The following is a 22,490-nucleotide window of genomic DNA, read 5'->3' as shown; positions in this document are numbered from 1 at the left end:
AAACTGTTATCACAGAGATATGTCTCACTTTTTGTAATATATACGTGATAAGTAATTATTACAAGATGGTGTGTATGTCGACTGAACCTAATAGCTCCTCACCGTGATGCGAAGCAACTTATACATTGTTGACACTGCTGCCGACAACAGCATATATATGTCTCGCTTTTTTACTCCATTATGCGAGACACAAACGACCAAAAGATAAACAATAGTACACGAATCACATGTAGAAAACTAGATTGAGCAACACGAACTACATCAAACACTGGGGGAGATCTCAAATGACCAGGAGTGGTAAGCAATTGTGGCACTGTTTGTGTTGCTCATGTCAGAACAAACCCAGTGACAAGTCTTATCAGAGCATATGTCATTTGTCCTCTGTGAAACAGATAGACTATAACTGTCAACCAACTTGTGAAGGCATCAGTACAATTTTACAAATGGAGAATTTCAACTTAACCACTTGAAACTCTTGATTTAAATGCTTCCTTGTGTGCAGGAACCCTTTATCAAGGAAATCATGATATGAAATACAATCTCTGAATATCTTATCAATGTGAGCTGAAACATGAATTGTAGGATAGAATAATCTGTTGAGTAATTTATTTTATTTGTAAGACAATATTTTTTTTTTAGAATTAAACAAAGAATAATCGCAATTACTTTTTATTTTGTAAGAAATGAATGAATAAACACAGAAAATAATTTGAATGTATAGGTTTTAGTTTGTGATTTGTTGTTCAATTCAAGTATCTCTTATGCAAGCCACAATGTATAACCAGGTGCTCCGCAGGGCGCAGCTTTATACAACCGCAGAGGTCGAACCCTGAACAGTTGGGGCAAGTATGGACAAAACATTCAAGCGTGATACAGCTCTGAATTTGGATTGTGATCAAATTTTTGACATTACATGGTTTTTTTTACACAAAAAAAATGTCAAGATTTTACAAATCAATTAAAGATTTCACAAATCAATTAAAGATTTCTTCTTCAAACTTATTTAAATCTAAAACTAAATAGTTGACACAGCATAGGTTTCTGAAACAGAATGAATGTGGTCTAATGAACTTAAAAAAAATTTTTTGCCTTTGAGCAATTTACTATGCTGTTGAATATTAATCCTCTCAAAAAAATGTTTGAAGAAATTTTTTTCTTTTTATTTATGAAATCTGAAATGAGAAAAATTTAACCCCCCCCCCCCATTTTTTTTTTCACATCCCCGTTTCCCTTTTTCCAAAACTAATATCAATTCAAAATTCTAATGGAGTTTGCAACAATAACTACTCTTTTAAATACATCATAAAATATTAAAATGTAAAATAAAGTGCTTGTTATCACTGAATGGTAAAGATTGGTTGGTAGTAAAAGTGAATATGCATTGTTTATTGTATAAAACAATAAAAAAAAAACTTCATCAGCAACATTTTATATTGGCAAATTCCCAATGAAGTTATTTACATAAAGTCATTGGCAAATAAAAATAGAAAATGACATCATAGTCATGTCTGGCAAATGTCCAACATACATTATCTAAAAACATTTTAGATAAGATAAGGAAAAAAAGCTTCATCAGCAACATTTTATATTGGCAAATTTCCAATGAAGTTATTTACATAAAGTTATTGGCAAATAAAAATAGAAAATGACATCATAGTCATGTCTAGCAAGTTTCCAACATATATTATCAACTACTATTCTTTATGCATTCTGACAAACTTTGGATTTCCTTTCAAATAAATGTTTCCATGGTATTAACCAATTATATTGTGTTACATGATTTTAAAATGACAGAAAATCATTAATCTCGAGATTGTGTTGCGTGGTCAAAACTTTTTACAGCCACAAAAAACTCTGCCTAAAATCCTAGCTAGAACACTATGGATATGATTGATATTACATCAATGAGATAACAATTAAGCAGAATATAATTCCTTCCCTAAAAATTTTATTTGCACTTATTAAATTTAAAAAAAAAAGTTTCAATAAAAAAAAATCTCAAGGTAAAGTATGAATGAAAATCCAATCACCCCACTTTAATCACATTTTTTTGAATGGTGTATGCAAATATTTTACCTTGAATTATTTAAGATAAGTTTAATTATATATAATTTTCAATATTGATAAAGTGTTTTTTTTTAAAATGACAAATATTTAGCTTTAATAACTAAGCCAAGTATTGTTCTTATTCATTATTTGTTCATCGAAGTAAAATAAATTACATAAATAGTTTCTTTTCACAGAGATGTTTCCACAATACAACATCGTAAGGACAACTTTCATTTGATTATTCCTTTCATGTCAACCATAAAGATATTTCTGTTTTGGACAGACATCTTCTATCAACCATGACTTGACTGGTTACCATTAGTGATTGTTACTTTGGTTACAGGCTGGATTCAGCTTGGTGAGCGGTCAGAAAACAATGGAGAATCAGACCTTGCTACCATCTGGTGACCTCCATGTTGTTGCCATAGATCTAATGCCTTGACAACCACAACATCTCCACTATCTTCTGGTAACTATCAATAGAAAAATATTTAAGATCAAATTAGTGGGTTATCAGCACTTGATATATAAATATAATTTGTCATGTTTATTATGGGTCTATTTCAGACCAAAAATTGTTTATGACATTCAATGAAATTCAACTTTGTGAAATTCTAACATCTATTCTCCCCAGCAACTCAACCACAATTTCCAGCTTTCCATATTCTGTGTCGACTTTTATTCCATTGTTCAAATAAGTTGTCATCCTGCTGGTAGCTGAACTGTGCAGGCTTCATTTTGTGTTCTACTTTTGCAACAATTGGTCTAGATAGGCAAAGCAGATTGTATGTTGGCTTCTCAAACTGGTTTAACCTTACCACATTTTTATTTTTATTGTAAAACTCTAAAAATCTGATCAACATAAAAAAGTTTAAAATGTAAGAAACTGACAGTAATAAATTAAAGGCAAGATCTACTATCTATTCTTTAAATTTTACTTTTTAAAGGGTTATTGGATAAGTTTATGGTTGTTGTACTTGTGTTCAAATTATTTTCTTTGTTTAGTGTGTGTGTGGAAAGGCAGATAATCCTATCTTTTATGAAACACTGTTTTCAGAGTACAATGTACTACATGTACTACAGATAATATTTGATTACATTTTTTGTGTGTGTGCATAATTGTAATGTTTTTATCTTATGCAATTCAGGTAAATCATGACAGGAACCATTAGTTATTGTATGCATATTCAGGATAAAACATATAAATATATTAAATTTATATAAATATGTATTTTCAAGATGGAAACCTCTCATGTATATGTTCTAGACTATTTGAGTATTTGGACAGTATGCATACAGGATGGGAACCTTTATTTATCTTATTCATGTTCAGAATGGAAAGATCTACGTATCATATGCATATTCAGAATAGGAACCTTTAATTATCTTATGCATATTTCAGTAAAGCTAGTCAAAATTTATAAAGCTTTGGAAATGTGTACTGCCACCAGAAAAAAAGGGTATGTATGCTTAGTCTTAGACCTAGCTTTAAAAAGGTGCACTATGAGTGAATGAGAAAGATTCTTAAGAATGACTAAGGCATGAATCTCTCCCATAAAGGGAAATTGGACTTAATATTCTCATTCTAACCAGGTGTCAGAAAAGCATTTGGGATCTGCCAGTACCACTAAGTATTATAAAAGACATGAAAGACAAAAATTAAGAATTTGGGAAACATACACATGTGGCAGGGTTAATCTATTTTAATTTTACTTGACACTGTGCGCTTTTATATACAAGACAATTCCTTACTTTTGATAAATACTTTAACATAGATTCTCTGTTGTTCATACTCAGCAGAGGTCGTTTGAAAGTTAAGAAGATTGCAACAGCTACATGTACCAAAACTGCAAAAGATCCTCCAACCACTTTGTCCCATATTCTGAAATATTAATTTCACGTCTATCTAATTAATTAAATCAAAACAGAAAAAAAATAATTCAACTGCAATTGTTCTAAAATAATTCTTATCATATTTATGCTAAATTTCAAAAATTTACTGAGAATAACTTATCCCAGATTTCAAATATATAGAAAAATATCAGTGTTGATCTGTCATATAAAGTTGAATATGTTTCGATATTTGAATTCTTGAATTAGTTAATCTTTTTATATTATTGACCATGGACTTTAATATACTGATTGAAATAAAGTAGAAAATGATAGAAACTACATTTTTTTCAAGACATTGTCAATTTGTTTTGATGCAAAATTATCAACAACATCTTGACAACACCCAGACACCTCTTGTTGCATGACTTTGAGGATTGAAATTTTCAGATTTATTTCACATGTGAAATTATTGGGTTTTTTTTTCACTGAAAAATCAAGGTAATACATTGCAACCAATGTCATAAAATTTATCAATTATACTCTGACAGATATTCATCTTAGGTAATTATAGAAGTTTTTTATTCAATATTTCTGACTACAAACAAGTTATCCAAAAGTCCAAACCTTTCCATGGATGTATTGGGTAAAATATCAGCAAATCCTGATAGGAACCAGGCTCTGAGGGGTAGTATACTGAACATATCATGTTGATTCAAGTGCTGCCAAATCTTAGGGTCCTCTTTCTTCAGGCTGTTCACAGCTTTTTCTGTCTGTGAAATAAAATTAGCCATTTATAGATTCAACCTTATTCCATAGGTATCATTTTTTGTCATTATAAAAAATTATGTCATATTGTTTTAAATTTCCAATTTCTTTATACAATATTATACAAGAGACTGTCAAAACGACAACGATCAAGATTTTTTTCGAAATAATCAGTGTCATTGTTTATGCAATCCAGGGCCATAACTCAGAACAGCAAAAGTCAATTTCAACACAATCAATCAGACCTCCATTTTGTAACAAGAAACCTTAATAACATCAAATCATTGTAACAGATCAAATCAAGTAATCTCAATTTGTTCGATTGGAATTGACACAAAAGGTATTTTCCAATTTGGATTAGACTCTTGAACTGCATGCAAATGAGAACACTTCACTTTCATTTTCATCAGTAGCATACCAAAAGTTTAAAGGCATTGCTTGTATGGTTTTCTGAATTTATATGGTGCACACAGAAACAGCTAAAGATGCCTGAAATCTAGATCCCCTGAACATCTGCCCAGTGTACTAACTAAATTCAATAAACCAGATTATGTTCTTTCATTCATAATATATAAGGATATAGGAAGATGTGGTGTGAGTGCCAATGAGACAACTATCCATCCAAATAACAATTTATAAAAGTAAACCATTATAGGTCAATGTACGGCCTTCAACAGGTCGGGACCACTACCTTATATGGAAATGCATAAATTAGCATACTTATGTTCTCGCACATGTAATTGTTTATTTACATGTGACGCAATTTATTTTTACCTAGGTTTTTGACCAATCCACTAAATGAGTCACAATGCATGATGCACTACTACGTGTTTACAATAACTAAGAACATGTGTTATTTACTGAAATACAACACATTTTTTCGTGCAATGCGGGATTCACAATTTCGCTTAGTTTTGCATTTTGTGTATCCTCATTTATAGTTCGTAATATAAAGTATTACTTCCATGCTCAGATTAACGAAGAGTTGTTTCTATGCGAAGAAAACAGGGTTTGAATTACCCGATATAAAGCCATTAACATGTTTGATGATGGCACAGATATTTCATGTATTCGTCTACCAGACAGCAACGACACAACAACGAAAAACACAATTACCCATGAGACAAACTTACTAGTGTAAGAATAAGCCGTCCATACCAGCCAGTGCTAATATTCACGAGTACATCAATTTTCGTATAGATAATTAAAGACAAATGTGTGATCCTTGAATTTTGTGTTCGTAAAAAAGGCGAAGAAATATTTACATGCATGGCAGTGTTAGTATTTATTTTTGTCACATTGCAGTAAATGTGACTTCCAAACTGTTCCCTTTGTTTTTAAGGTAGTGAAGTCAGCAACTGTAGTTTCAGTTTGTTCGTTTTTTAACAGGCTCGTACTTTTGCCAAACTGGATTAATTATTACAGCTGATTTCTTATACCTGCAATGTAAAACTTTGGTTGGCTTGCCTACTTTGTTTGTATAGTTGTTTATACAATCTTTAAACAATATATATATATAGGCATAGTTTAACTTGTATATTTAATATGTTGTACAATATAAAAACAAAGTAAGCAAGCTAACCAAAGTTTTGCTCTACATGCAGTAGGAAATAAGCTGTAATAATGTTATCCATATGTATGTGCGACAAGGTGGAAAATTTGATATGTTTTGTGAAAATTGCAGCGTTGGACCTATAATAAAAAAAGAAAAGATGTGGTATGATTGCCAATGAGACAGCTGTCCACAAGAGACCAAAATGACACAGAAATTAACATTTATAGATCACCGTATGGCCTTCAACAATGAGCAAAGCCCACACCGCATAGTCAGCGATAAAAGGCCCCGATATGACAATGCAAAACAATTCAAACGAGAAAACTAACGGCCTTAATTATATTAAAAAAAAAATGAGCGAAAAACAAATATGTAACACATAAACAAACGACAACCACTGAAATACAGGCTCCTATACAATATAATTTTTTTTGATGGGATAGATTTCTTCTTCTTTGATATATTTAATTGGGACGGTTTTTTTTTTGTTGTTGTTTGGATTGTTTTACACAAGTAATTTTTGGGTCATTTATAGCTTACTTTTCAGCATTGAACCTATGACTGCGTGAAGTTACTTTACTGAATTATGTCTTTGTTGGAAAGATGTCTCATTTGGCACTCATACCTCATCTTCTTATTTCTATATACAAAGCACGTTTTAGAAAAAAAATAATAGGTAATATGGCACCCACTTTGATCCAGATAGTTTTAATATTCGAGATATTTTACATATGTCAACAGGACAGCAGCCGATTGATAAAAAACCTCTAAGGTATATTTTGTGATAAAATTGGCAATAAACTGATATTATCGATGGATGAAACAAAACAAAAAGATTTGAGCTATATACCGTACCCGCTACATTGTAGTTCCAGAGAAAAATGTGACGGAAATTTTCAACTTGGTTATCATGTGTAAAATAGTACAAGTGTTCGGTAAACAGGAAGTTGTTGAGTGATGAATCTGAAAACCCATCACACGGTATAGCATACTTATATAAACCTTGAAACAAAATTTCAGAAATCCTTGTATTGTAGTTCCTGAGAAAAATGTGACTAAAATTTTCAACTTGGTTATCATGTGTAAAATAATACAAGTGTTCGGTAAACAGGAAGTTGTCGAGTGATGAATCTGAAAAGGCATCAAACGGTGTAGCAGACTTATATAAACCCTGAAACCAAATTTCAGAAATCTTGTAGTTCGTGAGAAAAATGCGACGAAAAATATTCATGGGACGGACGGACTGACGGAAGGACAGACAGAGGTAAAACAGTATACCCCCCCTTTTGTGATAAAATTGGCAATAAACTGATATTATCGATGGATGAAACAAAACAAAAAGATTTGAGCTATATACCGTACCCGCTACAGGAGGGCGGGGGTTCTGAAGGGATGGACCCCCTTTTTTTGGACGATCAGTGCATTTGAATGAGGACATGTAGTTGGAACCCCCTCCCCTTTTGTCCAGGTTTAGGACCCCCCTTTTTAAAATGGCTGGATCCGCCCCTGCCGCTTTCATAACACTTATTTTTAGCATACTGAATATTATGATATTCTTACTTTTAGTTCAGGTCCTGATAAAAAAAAAATTACACATTCAGTACAGAAAGAAGTGTTTCAATGAAAGTTTTCGTGTTTTTCTAGGCAGAAATGATTTTGGAATGACATTATACCGGTTTAAAAGAGCTAAAACTATTTTCTTACTGGACAGTGGTCACTTCATTGGATATTTCACTGTTTCATGTCGTGAAATTAATGCAGGTTCAAGTCATAACAATGCACAAAACCGGTTCAACTACTTTTGCAAGGCGAAAAAGAAAGTCGAATCGTGAAGCCAGTAAACAATATTTTTTTAATCAGAGCATGCAAATTGAGGATTACGTTATATACTTTACATTAAATATATTTGCAGAATAAAAACATTGGTAATGAGAGTCCCAGACAACTATATTAGTTGACTGTTTTCCCACTAATTCCACGTGTTTTAAGTTTTAGTTTACTCGTAGTAGCCCACAATGCATTGTAGTTCATTGAGTCGATTGGTCAGTTTTTCAAGGCCATATTGCCCTTGTGTTTTGGAAATTACTATGCAAATATATTCTGACGTCAGAAAATCTAGAGTTCTCGACCTGTTCAACACAGAGCCATGGCTCAAACCGAACAACAAGCTATAAAGGGCCCAAAAATTACTAGTGTAAAACCATTCAAACGGGAAAACCAACGGTCTAATCTATATAAAAAACCAAGAAACGAGAAACACGTATAAATTACATAAATAAACGACAACTACTGTAAATCAGATTCCTGACTTGGGATACATGTATTATGGTAATTTGTTTGTGAAAAAAAATTCAGAAATTCTTTTTTAGAAACATATCAGAGGCGGATTTAGGGAGGGGCCAATTTTAAACAGACGCAATTACAAAAATTACAAACCAGACTCAAAATTGGCTCCTTCCATTTCAGAAAATATTCATAAAACTTTTTGGCAATCCAGTAAACATTAATATCATCTTCCTCAATATTACTTAAAGCTTCTGAGATAGTAAACAAAGCCATATCATCTGGGTCCACCTGAAAATATAGTTAAAACAAGTGAAACTGCGAGCTACTGCTCACTGATGATACCCCCGCCGCAAGTGGATAATATTAATAGTGTAAAAATATGCAAGTGTTCGGTAAACAGGAAGTTGTCGACTGATGAATCTGAAAACTCATCACACGGTATGGCTGACATATATAAATGTTGATACCAAATTACAGAAAGAGTGGATGTGTAGTTCCTGAGAAAAATGTGACGAAAGTTTCATGGGACGGACTGACTGACGGACTGATGGACGGACTGACGGACGGACTGACGGACTGACAGACAGAGGTAAAACAGTATACCCCCCCTTTTTTAAAGCAGGGGTATAATTATCACACACACCCAGTGGAGATAGTAAACAAAGCCATATCATCTGGGTCCATCTGAAAATATAGTAAAAACAAGTGAAACTGTGAGCTACTGCTCACTGATGATACCCCCGCCGCAAGTGGATAATTTTAAGTGTAAAATATGCAAGTGTTCGGTAAACAGGAAGTTGTTGAGTGATGAATCTGAAAACGCATCACACGGTATAGCTGACTTGTATAAATCCTGAAACCAAATTTCAGAAATCCTTGTATTGTAGTTCCTGAGAAAAATGTGACGGAAATTTTCAACTTGGTTATCATGTGTAAAATAGTACAAGTGTTCGGTAAACAGGAAGTTGTTGAGTGATGAATCTGAAAACGCATCACACGGTATAGCATACTTATATAAACCTTGAAACAAAATTTCAAAAATTCTTGTATTGTAGTTCCTGAGAAAAATGTGACAGAAATTTTCAACTTGGTTATCATGTGTAAAATAATACAAGTGTTCGGTAAACAGGAAGTTGTCGAGTGATGAATCTGAAAACCAACACACAGTATAGCTGACTTGTATAAATCCTGAAACCAAATTTTCAGAAATCCTTGTATTGTAGTTCCCGAGAAAAATGTGACGGAAATTTTCAACTTGGTTATCATGAGTAAAATAGTACAAGTGTTCGGTAAACAGGAAGTTGTTGAGTGATGAATCTGAAAACGCATCACACAGTATAGCATACTTATATAAACCTTGAAACAAAATTTCAGAAATCCTTGTATTGTAGTTCCTGAGAAAAATGTGACTAAAATTTTCAACTTGGTTATCATGTGTAAAATAATACAAGTGTTCGGTAAACAGGAAGTTGTCGAGTGATGAATCTGAAAAGGCATCAAACGGTGTAGCAGACTTATATAAACCCTGAAACCAAATTTCAGAAATCTTGTAGTTCGTGAGAAAAATGCGACGAAAGATATTCATGGGACGGACGGACTGACGGAAGGACAGACAGAGGTAAAACAGTATACCCCCCCTTTTTTTTTTTTTAAAGTGGGGGTATAATTATCACACACACCCAGTGGAGATAGTAAACAAAGCCATATCATCTGGATCCACCTGAAAATATAGTAAAAATTATCACATACACCCAGTGGAGATAGTAAACAAAGCCATATCATCTGGGTCCACCTGAAAATATAGTAAAAATTATCACACACACCCAGTGGAGATTCTATGATTTTTTACTTACAATTTCAAGAAACTTTACTGTGGATTCATTGATTTCAGGTAGTGAGGAAAAACATTATATCTTTGTTAACATTTGAAATGCATGTACAAATGTATAGGCATGAGAGGTTTTTTTTCAAAAATCTCCAATAAAAGCAAAACAAAAATGTCTTGAATAAAGTTTATATTTTTTGCACACATTTTACATGTTGTACATGTTGTATGTTAAAATTAACATAACTGAGCACTAAAGTTGGGACTAAAATTTAAGGAAGTATGAACAAATAACATATCAAAAATATTGTTAGTAAGCTGAAATTTATATTTATTTTTTTACAATTTATTTACTGTATCATTGGTATGTCTTGTAGGAGTATTTTTTTTTCCGACTGACCAACCATACCTTATATGTGAAAAATCTGTAAACCAACAAATCAAAAACCCTGGCCAAATAGTAATATAAACTTACTAATTCTTGTTCTTCAAAAGTCAGCATACCAGTTTCTAATTTATACATTTTTAGAACCAGTAATCCTGCTGTGGTAGAGTTATCTACCCTTCTCATCAATTTAAGGGCATGAAGTAAATCGTTATATTGTTGTTTTCTTTGGTCCATCACAAATTCATGAGATCCTTGACCACATGGTAAAATACCTAAAAAAACGAAATGTTTACATGTATAACATGAACCTGTTTTGTCAATTGTAAGTTTTCAAACTCTGAAAAGTACTTTATTTTCATTTAGGACCTCACCTCAGAATTTACTAGAAATGAGTAACACATTAGGTGTTACTAGGGGTGCTACTAGTGGAGAGTCTGGACCTTATTGCTATTTGTCTGCCATTACATTTACTAGACATCACAAAGGTTCCCGTAAAATTTTGACATTATCATACAAAATATCTGACGTTACAATGGAAAAGTGATTGTTGTATGACGTCAACAGTCGATGCAGGACAGATGTTCAGGTCAGCTCAGACAGAATTCCAAACAGAAATAAGGTTTATAGAGAATAATGAGCCAAAACTACAGAAGAGATGGCTATAGAAATAAAGATTATTGAAAAATACGTGGAAAATTTAAAGAATAGAAAATCAAGGGGATCTAAAATTAAAGAATAAAAAATAATGGTCAGAATTTATAAAGAATAAGTGGCTTTAACAATAAAGAATGCAGAATTAAAGGACCCCCAATCCAGATCCTACTTCTGGACTCCCTGAGAGACTGAGTATTTTTCTTTTTTTCATTTGTGGAATTCTCTACTATAGAAATCATAATTGCTCTTTGTTCATAACTAAATCGAGACTGCATAACGAACAAAGATAAATGATATTAATCAAACAAATTACCTAAAATAACTTTCCATAAATATATTCTGTACTTTGCTGGCACTTGGAACATCAGACAGAATTGTCGTAGTTTATCAACATTTAATGGATGCTCGTTCAGAAGTATTTCAATTGATTTCTTCTCTTCCACTCCACCTATTCCAAACTTCTTGTAGTAGTATGTACGGAAATTTCTCTCATCTGACATCTTAACTCAGTACCTCAGATATGTATTTGAATTATCTCCCTTAGACCACCACAAACCAGAGTTAGGACAGCAAAGATTCAGACAAACTGTAAAATTTTGAAATATTTTAATTAAATATGCACATGAGATTTGAAAAGTAGAAATGTTCAGGAAGATATAAAATGAGGAGAAAAATTTCTTACTAAATTTCAACCAGTGCTAGAAATTAAAACCAAAGTGTTCTCCATATACAAATATAATGTAGAGCTAAACCTACATGCCTTCATGTTGTATTATGTAGTTGAACTGATTATGACGTCTTTAAAAGCTATTTTGATCAATAACAAAATTTTATATGAAGCAATCTCTTTCATGCCTTTTTACATATTTTTTGACATTTCAAAGACTTTACAATTTAACTAAAATTAAAATAGCTTTTCAAGATTCCATAATGATAGACACATTTCAATTTCATACGCTTTCCCTAACATATCCTTTTGTCACAGTAAAAACAAGTACGCCAAGTTCCAGGAGTTACAATTTACTTGAATCTCTCATGTGAATTCCATCACCATGTGATCAAATTGTATGCATAACACTTCCATTACAAATGTTGAGCAAACAAGTGTAAAAGTTTTATCATACATTGTACAAAATATTTTGGAGATACAATGTAAAAGTATTTAACATTTTAGTATCATACCTGTAACCCGAGATTTTCACAATTCTGAGGGATCACCCGGAACACCCGCCGGGTCATTGAAATAACCATGACCCGATTTCACCCGTATTTCTTAGCCTTGAGATTGATTTCATAAGTAATATTCCTTTGAAATACTGGCAAATTCGTAATTCTTCCATGAACAGGAAGTTCATCTAGCTATGTAAACTGTCAAATTAAGTGACCCATTAAGTGCATGGCTTCACTTGACAGCTTTGGTATCAAACACACTATTAGTTATCTTGGTGTAATCAGGGGTGTACAGAATTTTACACCGTTGTTGAAAATTCATACACCCTGAGGCGCAGCCGAATGGGTGTATGAATTTTCAACAACGGTGTAAAATTCCGTACACCCCTGATAACACCAAGATAACGAATTTATTTCTTATGAACATTTCCTTAACTCATTTTGAAACCAGGATGTAAAATTGAAAAAATGGTAATGAAAAATTTACAGTGTAACTTTTTTTGAATGTCTATGTTGCTGCGCATTGTAAAATACTTTTTACTTAATTTTTGGAAAAAATCAGAAAAATTTTGTGTTCTTTGAGTTTTCCTGAAAAAAAAAATTTTTAAATATTTTTTATTTAAAATTTTTTGAATTTTTTTTTTTTTTTTTTTTAAATTTTTAACATTTTATTTTGATTATTTTTTTTTTTTTTTTTTTTTATTTTTTAAAAAAAAAATTTCTTGGCAATAAAAAAATAAAAAATTCTGAAATTTTTGGCAAAATTTTATTTATCCCGGGGTGAACCAGGGTGGGGTGTAATTTACACCGGGGTAATTAACCAATCAGATTGCAGTATTTTTGCTGCATAAGAAATAATGTTAATTATCACCTTAGCTCTAGGTCGTAAATAAATTGCAGGTTTACAAACTGAACTGGAGTTACATTGTACTTCCCCTTATTTGTCACCATTCAAAATTATTCCTTATATTTTACGTTTTATGGGTGAAAAAGATTAAATCATAAAAATATAAAATTCAAATACATATTGAATAATAACTTTTCATTATTTTTATACCTTTATACAATTTTTTTTTAAAAGTTGAAAATTATTTTTTACATTTATACTTCCTTTAGGGAGCTACCATTTGATTTTTATGGGGGGGCTAGGATGAAATTTGAAAAAAATAGGCAGGACAGGAGTTTTGAGTAAAAAAAAAAGGCAGGATATGAGACACTAACAACAATTTAGGTAAAAAAAAGTCAGGATAAACTAAAAAAAAAAGGCAGGACAGAGATTACAGCTAAAAAAAAATGCAGGACAAAATTTTTCATCCTAGCCCCCCCATAAAAATCAAATGGTAGCTCCCTTAACTGTATTACTATATTTTATCATAGTCTAATTTCCATGGTAAATGAAATATATTATGGTTAAAGGCTACAAATAGTACGGTGACCAGACCCAATATTTTTTTAAATTTAATCGTCTAACATACTATACAGTCAGGATCCTACTTCGTCAGAATTATCTCCCCATTACGCCAGTTCATTTTCACAATCGTAGAAATGGATGACGCGCTACCAATTTTGCTCTTGGAAACCGATAAATTTATCCACATTGCACCATTACGATCCTTATATGTCAGTTGTATTTTAAAAGACAAATGTATCAACTAGCTAATGAGCATCAGTTAATGATCTTGTCTGCATTGATTCAACTCAAAACTATTGTCTGATCGGTTGTCAGGTGGAATTTTCGAAAATTCATAAACATTAAAAAAAAAATTAATTAAAAATTTCGAGGAAGGGCAGACTAGATTTTTTTAGTGTATAAAGACTATAAACCCTAGTTTTCACACACAAAAAATTATAATTTTTCAAAGATATGCATTTTCATCATCCAACTTGAAAGATCGTCGTCAAGTACTTTCAGTAAAAAAATAGCTATTCGAACACACCTTCTCTGTTTTTGTGACTCATTAGATAGGTATTTCACTTGACCCATATATTTCATCTTTTAGTACTGTTATTTTTTGTGTGTTATAAAGTCAATCTGTAGCTTTTATATGTAAAAATGATAGAATCTGAAGCGAGACGATGTATGAAATATTCTTACTTTGTACGATATCAAGACAAAATATTCAACTCAAGCACGCCCTAACATAAAAAGGTGCACTCGATTTTCTCTTTTCGATACAATTGTTACCCATTTTTGGGAATTTTTTCTTGAGTCACATAATGGAAGGGAAGACACGAAAATTTTTGAAATAATAGATTGATATGTTTTCCGTTCGTGGTAATTTTTTCAAAAAAATCGGAGGTTATGCATTTTCTTCATCCAACTTGAAAGATACCAATGTCGTCGACTTGAAATCTAATTGTTTGCTTAACTATATACCAAATAAATTGAATGAAAACTTATGCAAATGGTGTTTTTAAAATAAAACACCTCGTAATTGAGAAGAAAATTGTAATTTTGTTTGTTTCGATTAACTTTTAAAAATTTTGTCACTATAGTAAACAATGCAATTCACATTTATCGCCTTCTCTAACAAAGAGCTTCGATTCTTTTGTTCTATTTCAACCGGGTTTCCAACTGTATATGGCTAGATTATATATCATTGGATTCGGAAAAATGAGTACTTTTGGAATATCGATGTCGTCAAAAAGAAATGTGGTAACAGTTTTGCATAAATTAAGGTCAAAGATCAACATACTGTTTTCTTTTTTTTTCTATCTATATTTTCAAAATTGAAAGATATAAGCAGCATTTTGTGTTGAATTATCTTGAAAATGTAAAAAAAAAAAAAAGGAACTTATTACTTAGTAATCGATTAATTCTGAAAATTATAATTTTTCAAACACTTGTTCTATTATACAAGATCAATACAAATTCCGTTAAAGTTACAGAAGTTACCTTGCTGGGTGCCGGATGACATTCAACCTCAGCAATAAATGATAAATGTGGTTTTCAATTAAAGCCTTCTATCCCGAACGTTTATTTTTCAAAAGCTAATGCATGTAATTCATTACAAAAAAAAACAACTTATATTACCTCGAAAAATCCAATCAAAATGATTCACAAAACAGATTTCATCCAGGAGTATCTTCTGATTCATCTGTCAAGGAATTTCTACATAATTCTTACCCTTGACAGGAGCAAAGCTCCGTACACGTAAGGAGCTTTACCATTATGAACAAACACTTTTTACATGGAGATTTTCCCTTACATGAACACAAAAGATCCTGCAAGAATTCTGCTGACATATGGACCATAATTTGATATTGGGCTCGTTTCCTATAACGATAGAAAAGTGATAAAAATTTGTAAGGGTTCCGCGGAACCCAGTGTCTCGCCTATTTTTGCTGTAAATTGCAGGCTCAACAATAATGAGGAAAAAAATCAATAAAAATATTCCTCTTGTTACTATTTTATGATTGTAAGAAAATCTAAGTCCATTTAAAAGTAAATTACAGAAAAAACGGAGTAATCTTTTTACAAACTTTACTTCTGGATACAATCTAATATGATCATAAATAAGCTTCTGTCCAAGTTTGGTACAAACCCAGTATAGTTTAATTAAGAAAGTTATTAAAATTTTAAAAACTTTAACCACAGAGTGAATGTAATGGTTCCCCGCAGAAAAACTAAGTCCATTTAAAAGTAAAATATGGAAAAAATGGATTTATTTATTTACAAACTTTACTTCTGGATACAATCTTATGATCATAAATAAGCTTCGTCCAAGTTTGGTACAAACCCAGGATAATTTAAGAAAGTTATTAAAATTTTAAAAACTTTAACCACAGAGTGAATGTAATGATTCCCCGCAGAAAAACTAAGTCCATTTAAAAGTAAAATATGGAAAAAATGGATTTATTTATTTACAAAATTTACTTCTGGATACTATCTTATGATCATAAACAACCTTCTGTCCAAGTTTGGTACAAACCCAGGATAGTTTAAGAAAGTTATTAAAATTCTAAAAACTTTAACCACAGAGTGAATGTAATGGTTCCCCGCAGAAAAAAACTAAGTCCATTTGTAAGTAAAATACGGAAAAAATGGAATTTTATTTTTACAAAATTTACTTCTGGATATTATCTTATGATCATAAACAAGCTTCTGTCCAAGTTTGGTACAAACCCAGGATAGTTTGAGAAAGTTATTAAAATTCAAAAAACTTTAACCACAGAGTGAATGTTTTGTCCCCCCGCAGAAAAAACTAAGTCCAATTATAGTAAAATATGGAAAAAATGGAATTTTATTTTTACAAAATTTACTTCTGGATATTATCTTATGATCATAAACAAGCTTCTGTCAAACTTTGGTAGAAATCCAGTATAGTTTAAGAAAGTTATTAAAATTTCAAAAACTTTAACCACAGAGTGAATATTTGTTGACGCCGCCGACGACGCCGACGACGATGGAATGTAGGATCGCTTAGTCTCGCTTTTTCGACTAAAGTCGAAGGCTCGACAAAAATGTGTATTACTGTAAGAAAAGTTGTAACTACATCTAAAGATGCCTTTATTTTTATCAACATACAAGTGTATGCTACTCTTCCCTAGAAAAAAAATTGAAATTAACAAATTTCAAAGATTATACGACCATATTTTTGTGTCGTTTCTCGCGTTACTTTTCGCTTCCAAAGTGCATAACGCTGACTGATTTATAGATAATCGTCACCGGCAAATTCGTAACTTTTGCTTTCAAATAATAAAGAACATCGACCAATAAGAATACTCAGAAGAAAATGCCAAGAACTATAAGTATTCTGTAGCAGGTGTAAGAACACTAGCGTTACTTTGGTTTCTGATTTCGTAACGCAAATTTTAGATGATGTAATCTGCTTTGTTGTAATAGAATTCTTTATAACAATATGCAAATATGAACTCTCGCGAGATGTTCAAACAGGTAAATCAGAGATGATTTACATTCTAGTTTTGTTCTTCGTAATAATTAAGTTAGAAAATGACGTTATCGTTATGCGTTACATTTCACACGAAACAGAAGTCCAGTTATTTCCTTTTTTTTATTAAAATTGTTTTTGTCGTTAAGTTCTAATCATTTCCGGTCATACGCGAAACATGTGTCTAACATGTGATCACGCCCTTACAGCCGGATATATGAAATACTAGGTCTAAACATTGTTTTTGTTTCCAACAGGATGTTAGCAAACATAATCTGTAGACTTGTTTCGTCTTGTTTAAAAAAGGAAAATACAATTTTCAAAGAGATTGCGACGTGGGTCTATTATTTTTCCTATGTGCATAATGTTACATACAATCTTGTGTGAAAATAAATGCCCAATGACTTGACAAAATCGATTTCAAATTTGACAGACGTTATAACACACTTCGTTTCCAGATAACGATGTAAAGGGTCCTTGGAAAATTCAATCGACATTACGTCTCTTATCATTGTGCCGATGCTCGTTGGATTGATTTTGCGTCAGCAGTAAATATTACTGGATATTTTAGGTGAATAAAGATAATTTAATAAAAAATACATGTTAATGTACCGTTACACTTGGAATGTACAAAGTTGGTATCTTTGTCACAATTTTTATTTATTTTTTTTTATTCATGTTCTGCAAACACTTTTCAGAAACGCAATAAACTTGTCAAAGGAGAAGTAAACTTTTACCATGCATGACTTGAAAGGAAGTACTTTATTGATTTTAGCCCACTAAAGTAGGTTAAAATGTGGAAACCATGTAGATGGTGTACAGGTCACAAATATCACATGGTGCCTACAATGTATTTTAAAGATTTTAATTCCAAGTTAAAAGTTTTTTTCTTTACTGGATTTAAAGAATTTTACATTGCCAATGATTTGGAATAAATTGTATATTACTGGAATTTCAAAACCAAATATAAATACAGTTTTTTGGCTAAAACATCAAGATACAACGATTATGGTATCCTGTATCAATGAAGAAAATATGGAAATTTCTGAATAAATTGTACTTATTGTTTTCAAAACAAGCACATATTTAGGAGTTTTATAATACTGTTACATTTAAGATGGCTTTTAAGAAAAAGTATACTGTTCAGATTATTTTAAGCAGATTTTGCAATAAAATAAAACTTAAAAAATGCTTTCGGTTTCTTATGGTTTCGTGTCGTGTTTAAAAAAAACTTTAATTTAACATTAAAAATAGATTTTAAATATTAACATGAAGCAAGTAACACTAGTAATGGTGTTCATTTATGTCTTTTGAAATATATTGTGCAAAATAAAGAAAATAAAGATTGGTTTCCTGTTTGGTTTCCTGTCACGCAAACGGTGAATCAAAATGTATTAATTTTTTCTTGAAAAACTCAATTGTTCCATTAATACTATTCTAACACCAACACAACCCACAGAATAAAAGTTAAAGTTTTAGAACTTATAAAAAAGGATACAAAAAGAAACCAAAGGCCGAATACCAAATTATGGTCCATATGCCCTTCAAAATAAACGGGATGTACTGAATTAATTAATTTTTGCCAACCGTATTCTAAGGGTGACCGAACAGGACCTTTAGCAATGTGTGATGCGGTCAAAATTGCCGCTTCACAGAGAAGTAACCTGACTAAACCTACATCTTCACTGGTGGCAAGCTTGACGCGCATTTTATTCATATCATGATTTAAAGAGATGCTTCAGATCATACATCTTCGAAACTATATTCTTGCACAAACAAGGGCTTCATCTTCGTCAGTACCGGTACTCCCAAAGCTCTGTAACTACAATAGCCATGCGTGTCCTTCAAAGTCTTGTAGACTATTTTCTCACTACTCCAAACAGATACAAAGTTGTGTCGCATCCTGTACAGCAGGAGACAGTTTATAAATTGTTGGGTGAAAGCAAGCGCAGTCACAGTTGGTGAATGGTTAAAAATCTTCAACTATTGTTTACACTGCTAAAGTTCCCCATCTGCACCTACAACTCGCATGCATGTGTCATCTGTTTGTAGTAGTGAACACACAGAACAATCACATCCGTATCAGAGGTCCGTATGATTATTCTGTCGCTCTTTCTCATTTCTAATAACTTCATTTCAAAGTATGAGGCATTAATTATCATACGAGTATTGGCGCTTGTTGAGTGCTAACCAACTTACGACAGCGATTAACATTATTGTCTGGAATGACTTCAACAATTTCGGATTTACAAACATTCTGGCTAAGTAAAGTTCACTATAAGGGGGAATTATAGGGGATTTGTCATAGTTTTGAAGAAGAAAAACTACAAAAGAAATTAGGGAGAGCCTGTTGGTTTTCTTTAACAGAAAGAAACTTCTTCCAGTCAGGAATCATTCTTCCTTTTTTTTATCATCAATACATTTGAGCAATGCCATACCACCTCTCAGACTGGTATAAGTTGTGAGTGATGGGCCTAAGGAAGGAAGGGAAAGTACACAATATAAATCAGAATCAAATAGATATAGGTTCACCAAATCAGGAACTTCAACAAACGACTCATACTCTTCAACACATTGCGTCATTAAGTCTTTCAACAGTTATAATCTCCGAAATGTAACTCCTATAAAGTTTAAAGGTAATTGAGAAGGGTTTTGACCCTACAATTCGAAATCAGCTATTCACAAAGTGATTCTTTTTCGTTGTATAATCCATATAAAATGTATACAAGTTTAATCATCTATTACTTGGTTTGTTGTGCATGATGTGGCAGTAAAAACAACGTTTACTCTTTACAGTAAAGGAAGTGATTCATTACTTCTTCTCTGGCAAACGATACACTTTTCAAAATTAAAACACATGTGTTGCCTTTTTTAACTACTAGGACCTAATCGCAAAGGACTTCCTAATTCCAACATTTTCCAGATAACTACATGTCCAAGTTCAGACTTGGTTCTTAATTTTTGAAATATATAAAAAGAAAAAAAAACATATCAAATAAGCATACGAAAATAAGAAATCTTTTAAAAATACATAAAAAAAACCACGATAACGAACACGAAATGGGACCATGAACAAACAAAAAAGATCGTATTGAACAAATTTTAGCAATGAAAATCGTTGTGAGATGAAATAGCATTTATAGATTAAAATAAAAGTAGCGGTCCGGTTCAATATTTTTGTACAACTGAAGTCGAATTTTAAGAGGAAACCCTGTATCTTCATTTTGTAGTGTATAGTTTGTTTCAATGCACAAGTCAAAATAATGCTTCTGAGATAAATGATTTTGAAATTGTTGTTTAATAAAGATTTGAAATATCATATAAATGTTGATTATTTTACATTTTGCGTAAAAATAAATGATGAAAAAGGAATTGAAACGTACTCTATTACATGCAAAATATTCGTAGTGTTCAATTTTAACAAAAAACTCTTCAATAACGGATTAAGTTTGCTAAACTTTGTTTGTAATTGTTAAAATAAGGTGTTACAACAATGTATATAATAACAAAAAGCATATCACGAATGTTCTTTTAGAATGTAGGCCTAAAATCTTTTGAAAGTATTTTTTTATTTAAAGTAAGGGAACGAACTTCAAAGCCCATTTTACAAAAATTGCACCGTACGATTTTTTGACGACAAGTCAAAATGTGAAGTGTAACCTTTATACTACCAATACTGTGTTTTATAGCCGTATAGTCCGAATGACGATTAAACTCCTTAAATAAGCGACTTTTCCTTACTTGGTCACCGTACTAATAGTCAATAGTCTCAAACATCAAAAGAATTACATTAAATTCTAGTGTTTGATGATTTTAGTATTTTTTCTCAAAAAGTAAAGCACATATGACTGAGTTACACAAATTTATAAAAATCTTGAAAATTGCAATGAAATAATATTTAATAAGATTTAAAATGACTTAACAAAGTGAACATGCATTGATGTTTTGGTATCTTTGATATACATTATAAGAAAATGTACCATAAATACTGAAATTCAGCTCGAAAAAGTTCGTACGCGTTATGACCTGAGATTTGATTCTTCAATGCAGGTCATGACCTGCATTTTCATCATCACAGGTTGACAGGTATGTAGTATTTTATTGAATTTTGTCTCCGAATGACATTAGATCTGCTCTGAATAACTTTCAAGCAACATCACTTTTTAATTGTGACGGTAAATTTTTAACAGATGGCCTGTCATGTTTTTTTTCAAACATCATTACATGATAAATTTATAAAAATACATGAAGAACCATTTGATTTTTTAAAATACTGTAATGGACTGATAAATGGATTCTTAAAGTGGGAAGCAATAGCAGACAATAACCAGGATTCCATAGAAACCTTTTCAAAAATTTTAATATTGCACCTGAACATCTATCATTGTCTATAAATAAGACATAAAAGTATGTTGCTATTGATGAGTTTCTAATGACAGGAATAAAATATAATTCTCGATAACTCGTTAGCTTTCGTGGGCTTTGCCTCTTATCAAGCCACTACGAACATAGTCCGAGATTACTCTGGACGTGGCCCCAGCTTGTCTTTCAAAACAGCCGTTGGACGTCAGAGTAATCTCGGACTACTACGAACAGTGCTTTTGACAAGATTTATTTCTTCCTCTGTGATAATTTATCTAGCAGCGAATTTGTCTCAGTAAATTGACCTGGACCCGCTAGCGACCCTCATACCCCTCTCCGTGGTTTTGGCTTACACGTAAAAACTACTAAGCTAATTAAGCCATTGGGTGTGAGCCTAATATTTTGTTTGCAACTTGGAAGATCTTGGAACAGTGTTACTGTTGACATGCATTTTGTGCTTATACTGGTGAATTATACCTAGAGCTAGCAACAGTCTCCTCCTTTATAGAAAAGAGAATGTTGTTTTGATTTAAAAAAAAAAATCAGGTAGTACAAAACTGTTACAACTCTCACTCTGAACTGTCATCTGACTGTCCAATTAGTCAGGATGGATAAACCAAAGTAAGTTCCGATAATATAAATCAGAATCAGTTAAACACTTTATGTAATAAAAACATTATTCAAAGCTTCCCTAGTACCCAGATTATTTTA

General features: G+C 31.9%; 1 protein-coding gene across 1 annotated transcript; it reads right to left on the bottom strand.

The window, feature by feature from the left end:
* Positions 1 to 1,706: 1,706 nt before the first annotated feature.
* Positions 1,707 to 22,403, bottom strand: LOC143083740 (TBC1 domain family member 7-like). Its single transcript, XM_076260032.1, has 7 exons — positions 22,257 to 22,403; positions 11,669 to 11,941; positions 10,789 to 10,973; positions 8,639 to 8,776; positions 4,507 to 4,652; positions 3,802 to 3,931; positions 1,707 to 2,522 (listed from the first exon to the last, which is right to left on the bottom strand). Exons 2-7 carry the CDS (start codon positions 11,853 to 11,855, stop codon positions 2,400 to 2,402), a joined length of 909 nt encoding a protein of 302 aa, XP_076116147.1. The 5' UTR covers positions 11,856 to 11,941; positions 22,257 to 22,403; the 3' UTR covers positions 1,707 to 2,399.
* Positions 22,404 to 22,490: the final 87 nt, after the last annotated feature.

This window comes from Mytilus galloprovincialis, chromosome 7, assembly GCF_965363235.1.
Source record: "Mytilus galloprovincialis chromosome 7, xbMytGall1.hap1.1, whole genome shotgun sequence".
In the NCBI taxonomy this organism is placed as follows: Eukaryota; Metazoa; Mollusca; class Bivalvia; order Mytilida; family Mytilidae; genus Mytilus; species Mytilus galloprovincialis.
This window is presented reverse-complemented; position numbering and strand designations above follow the sequence as displayed.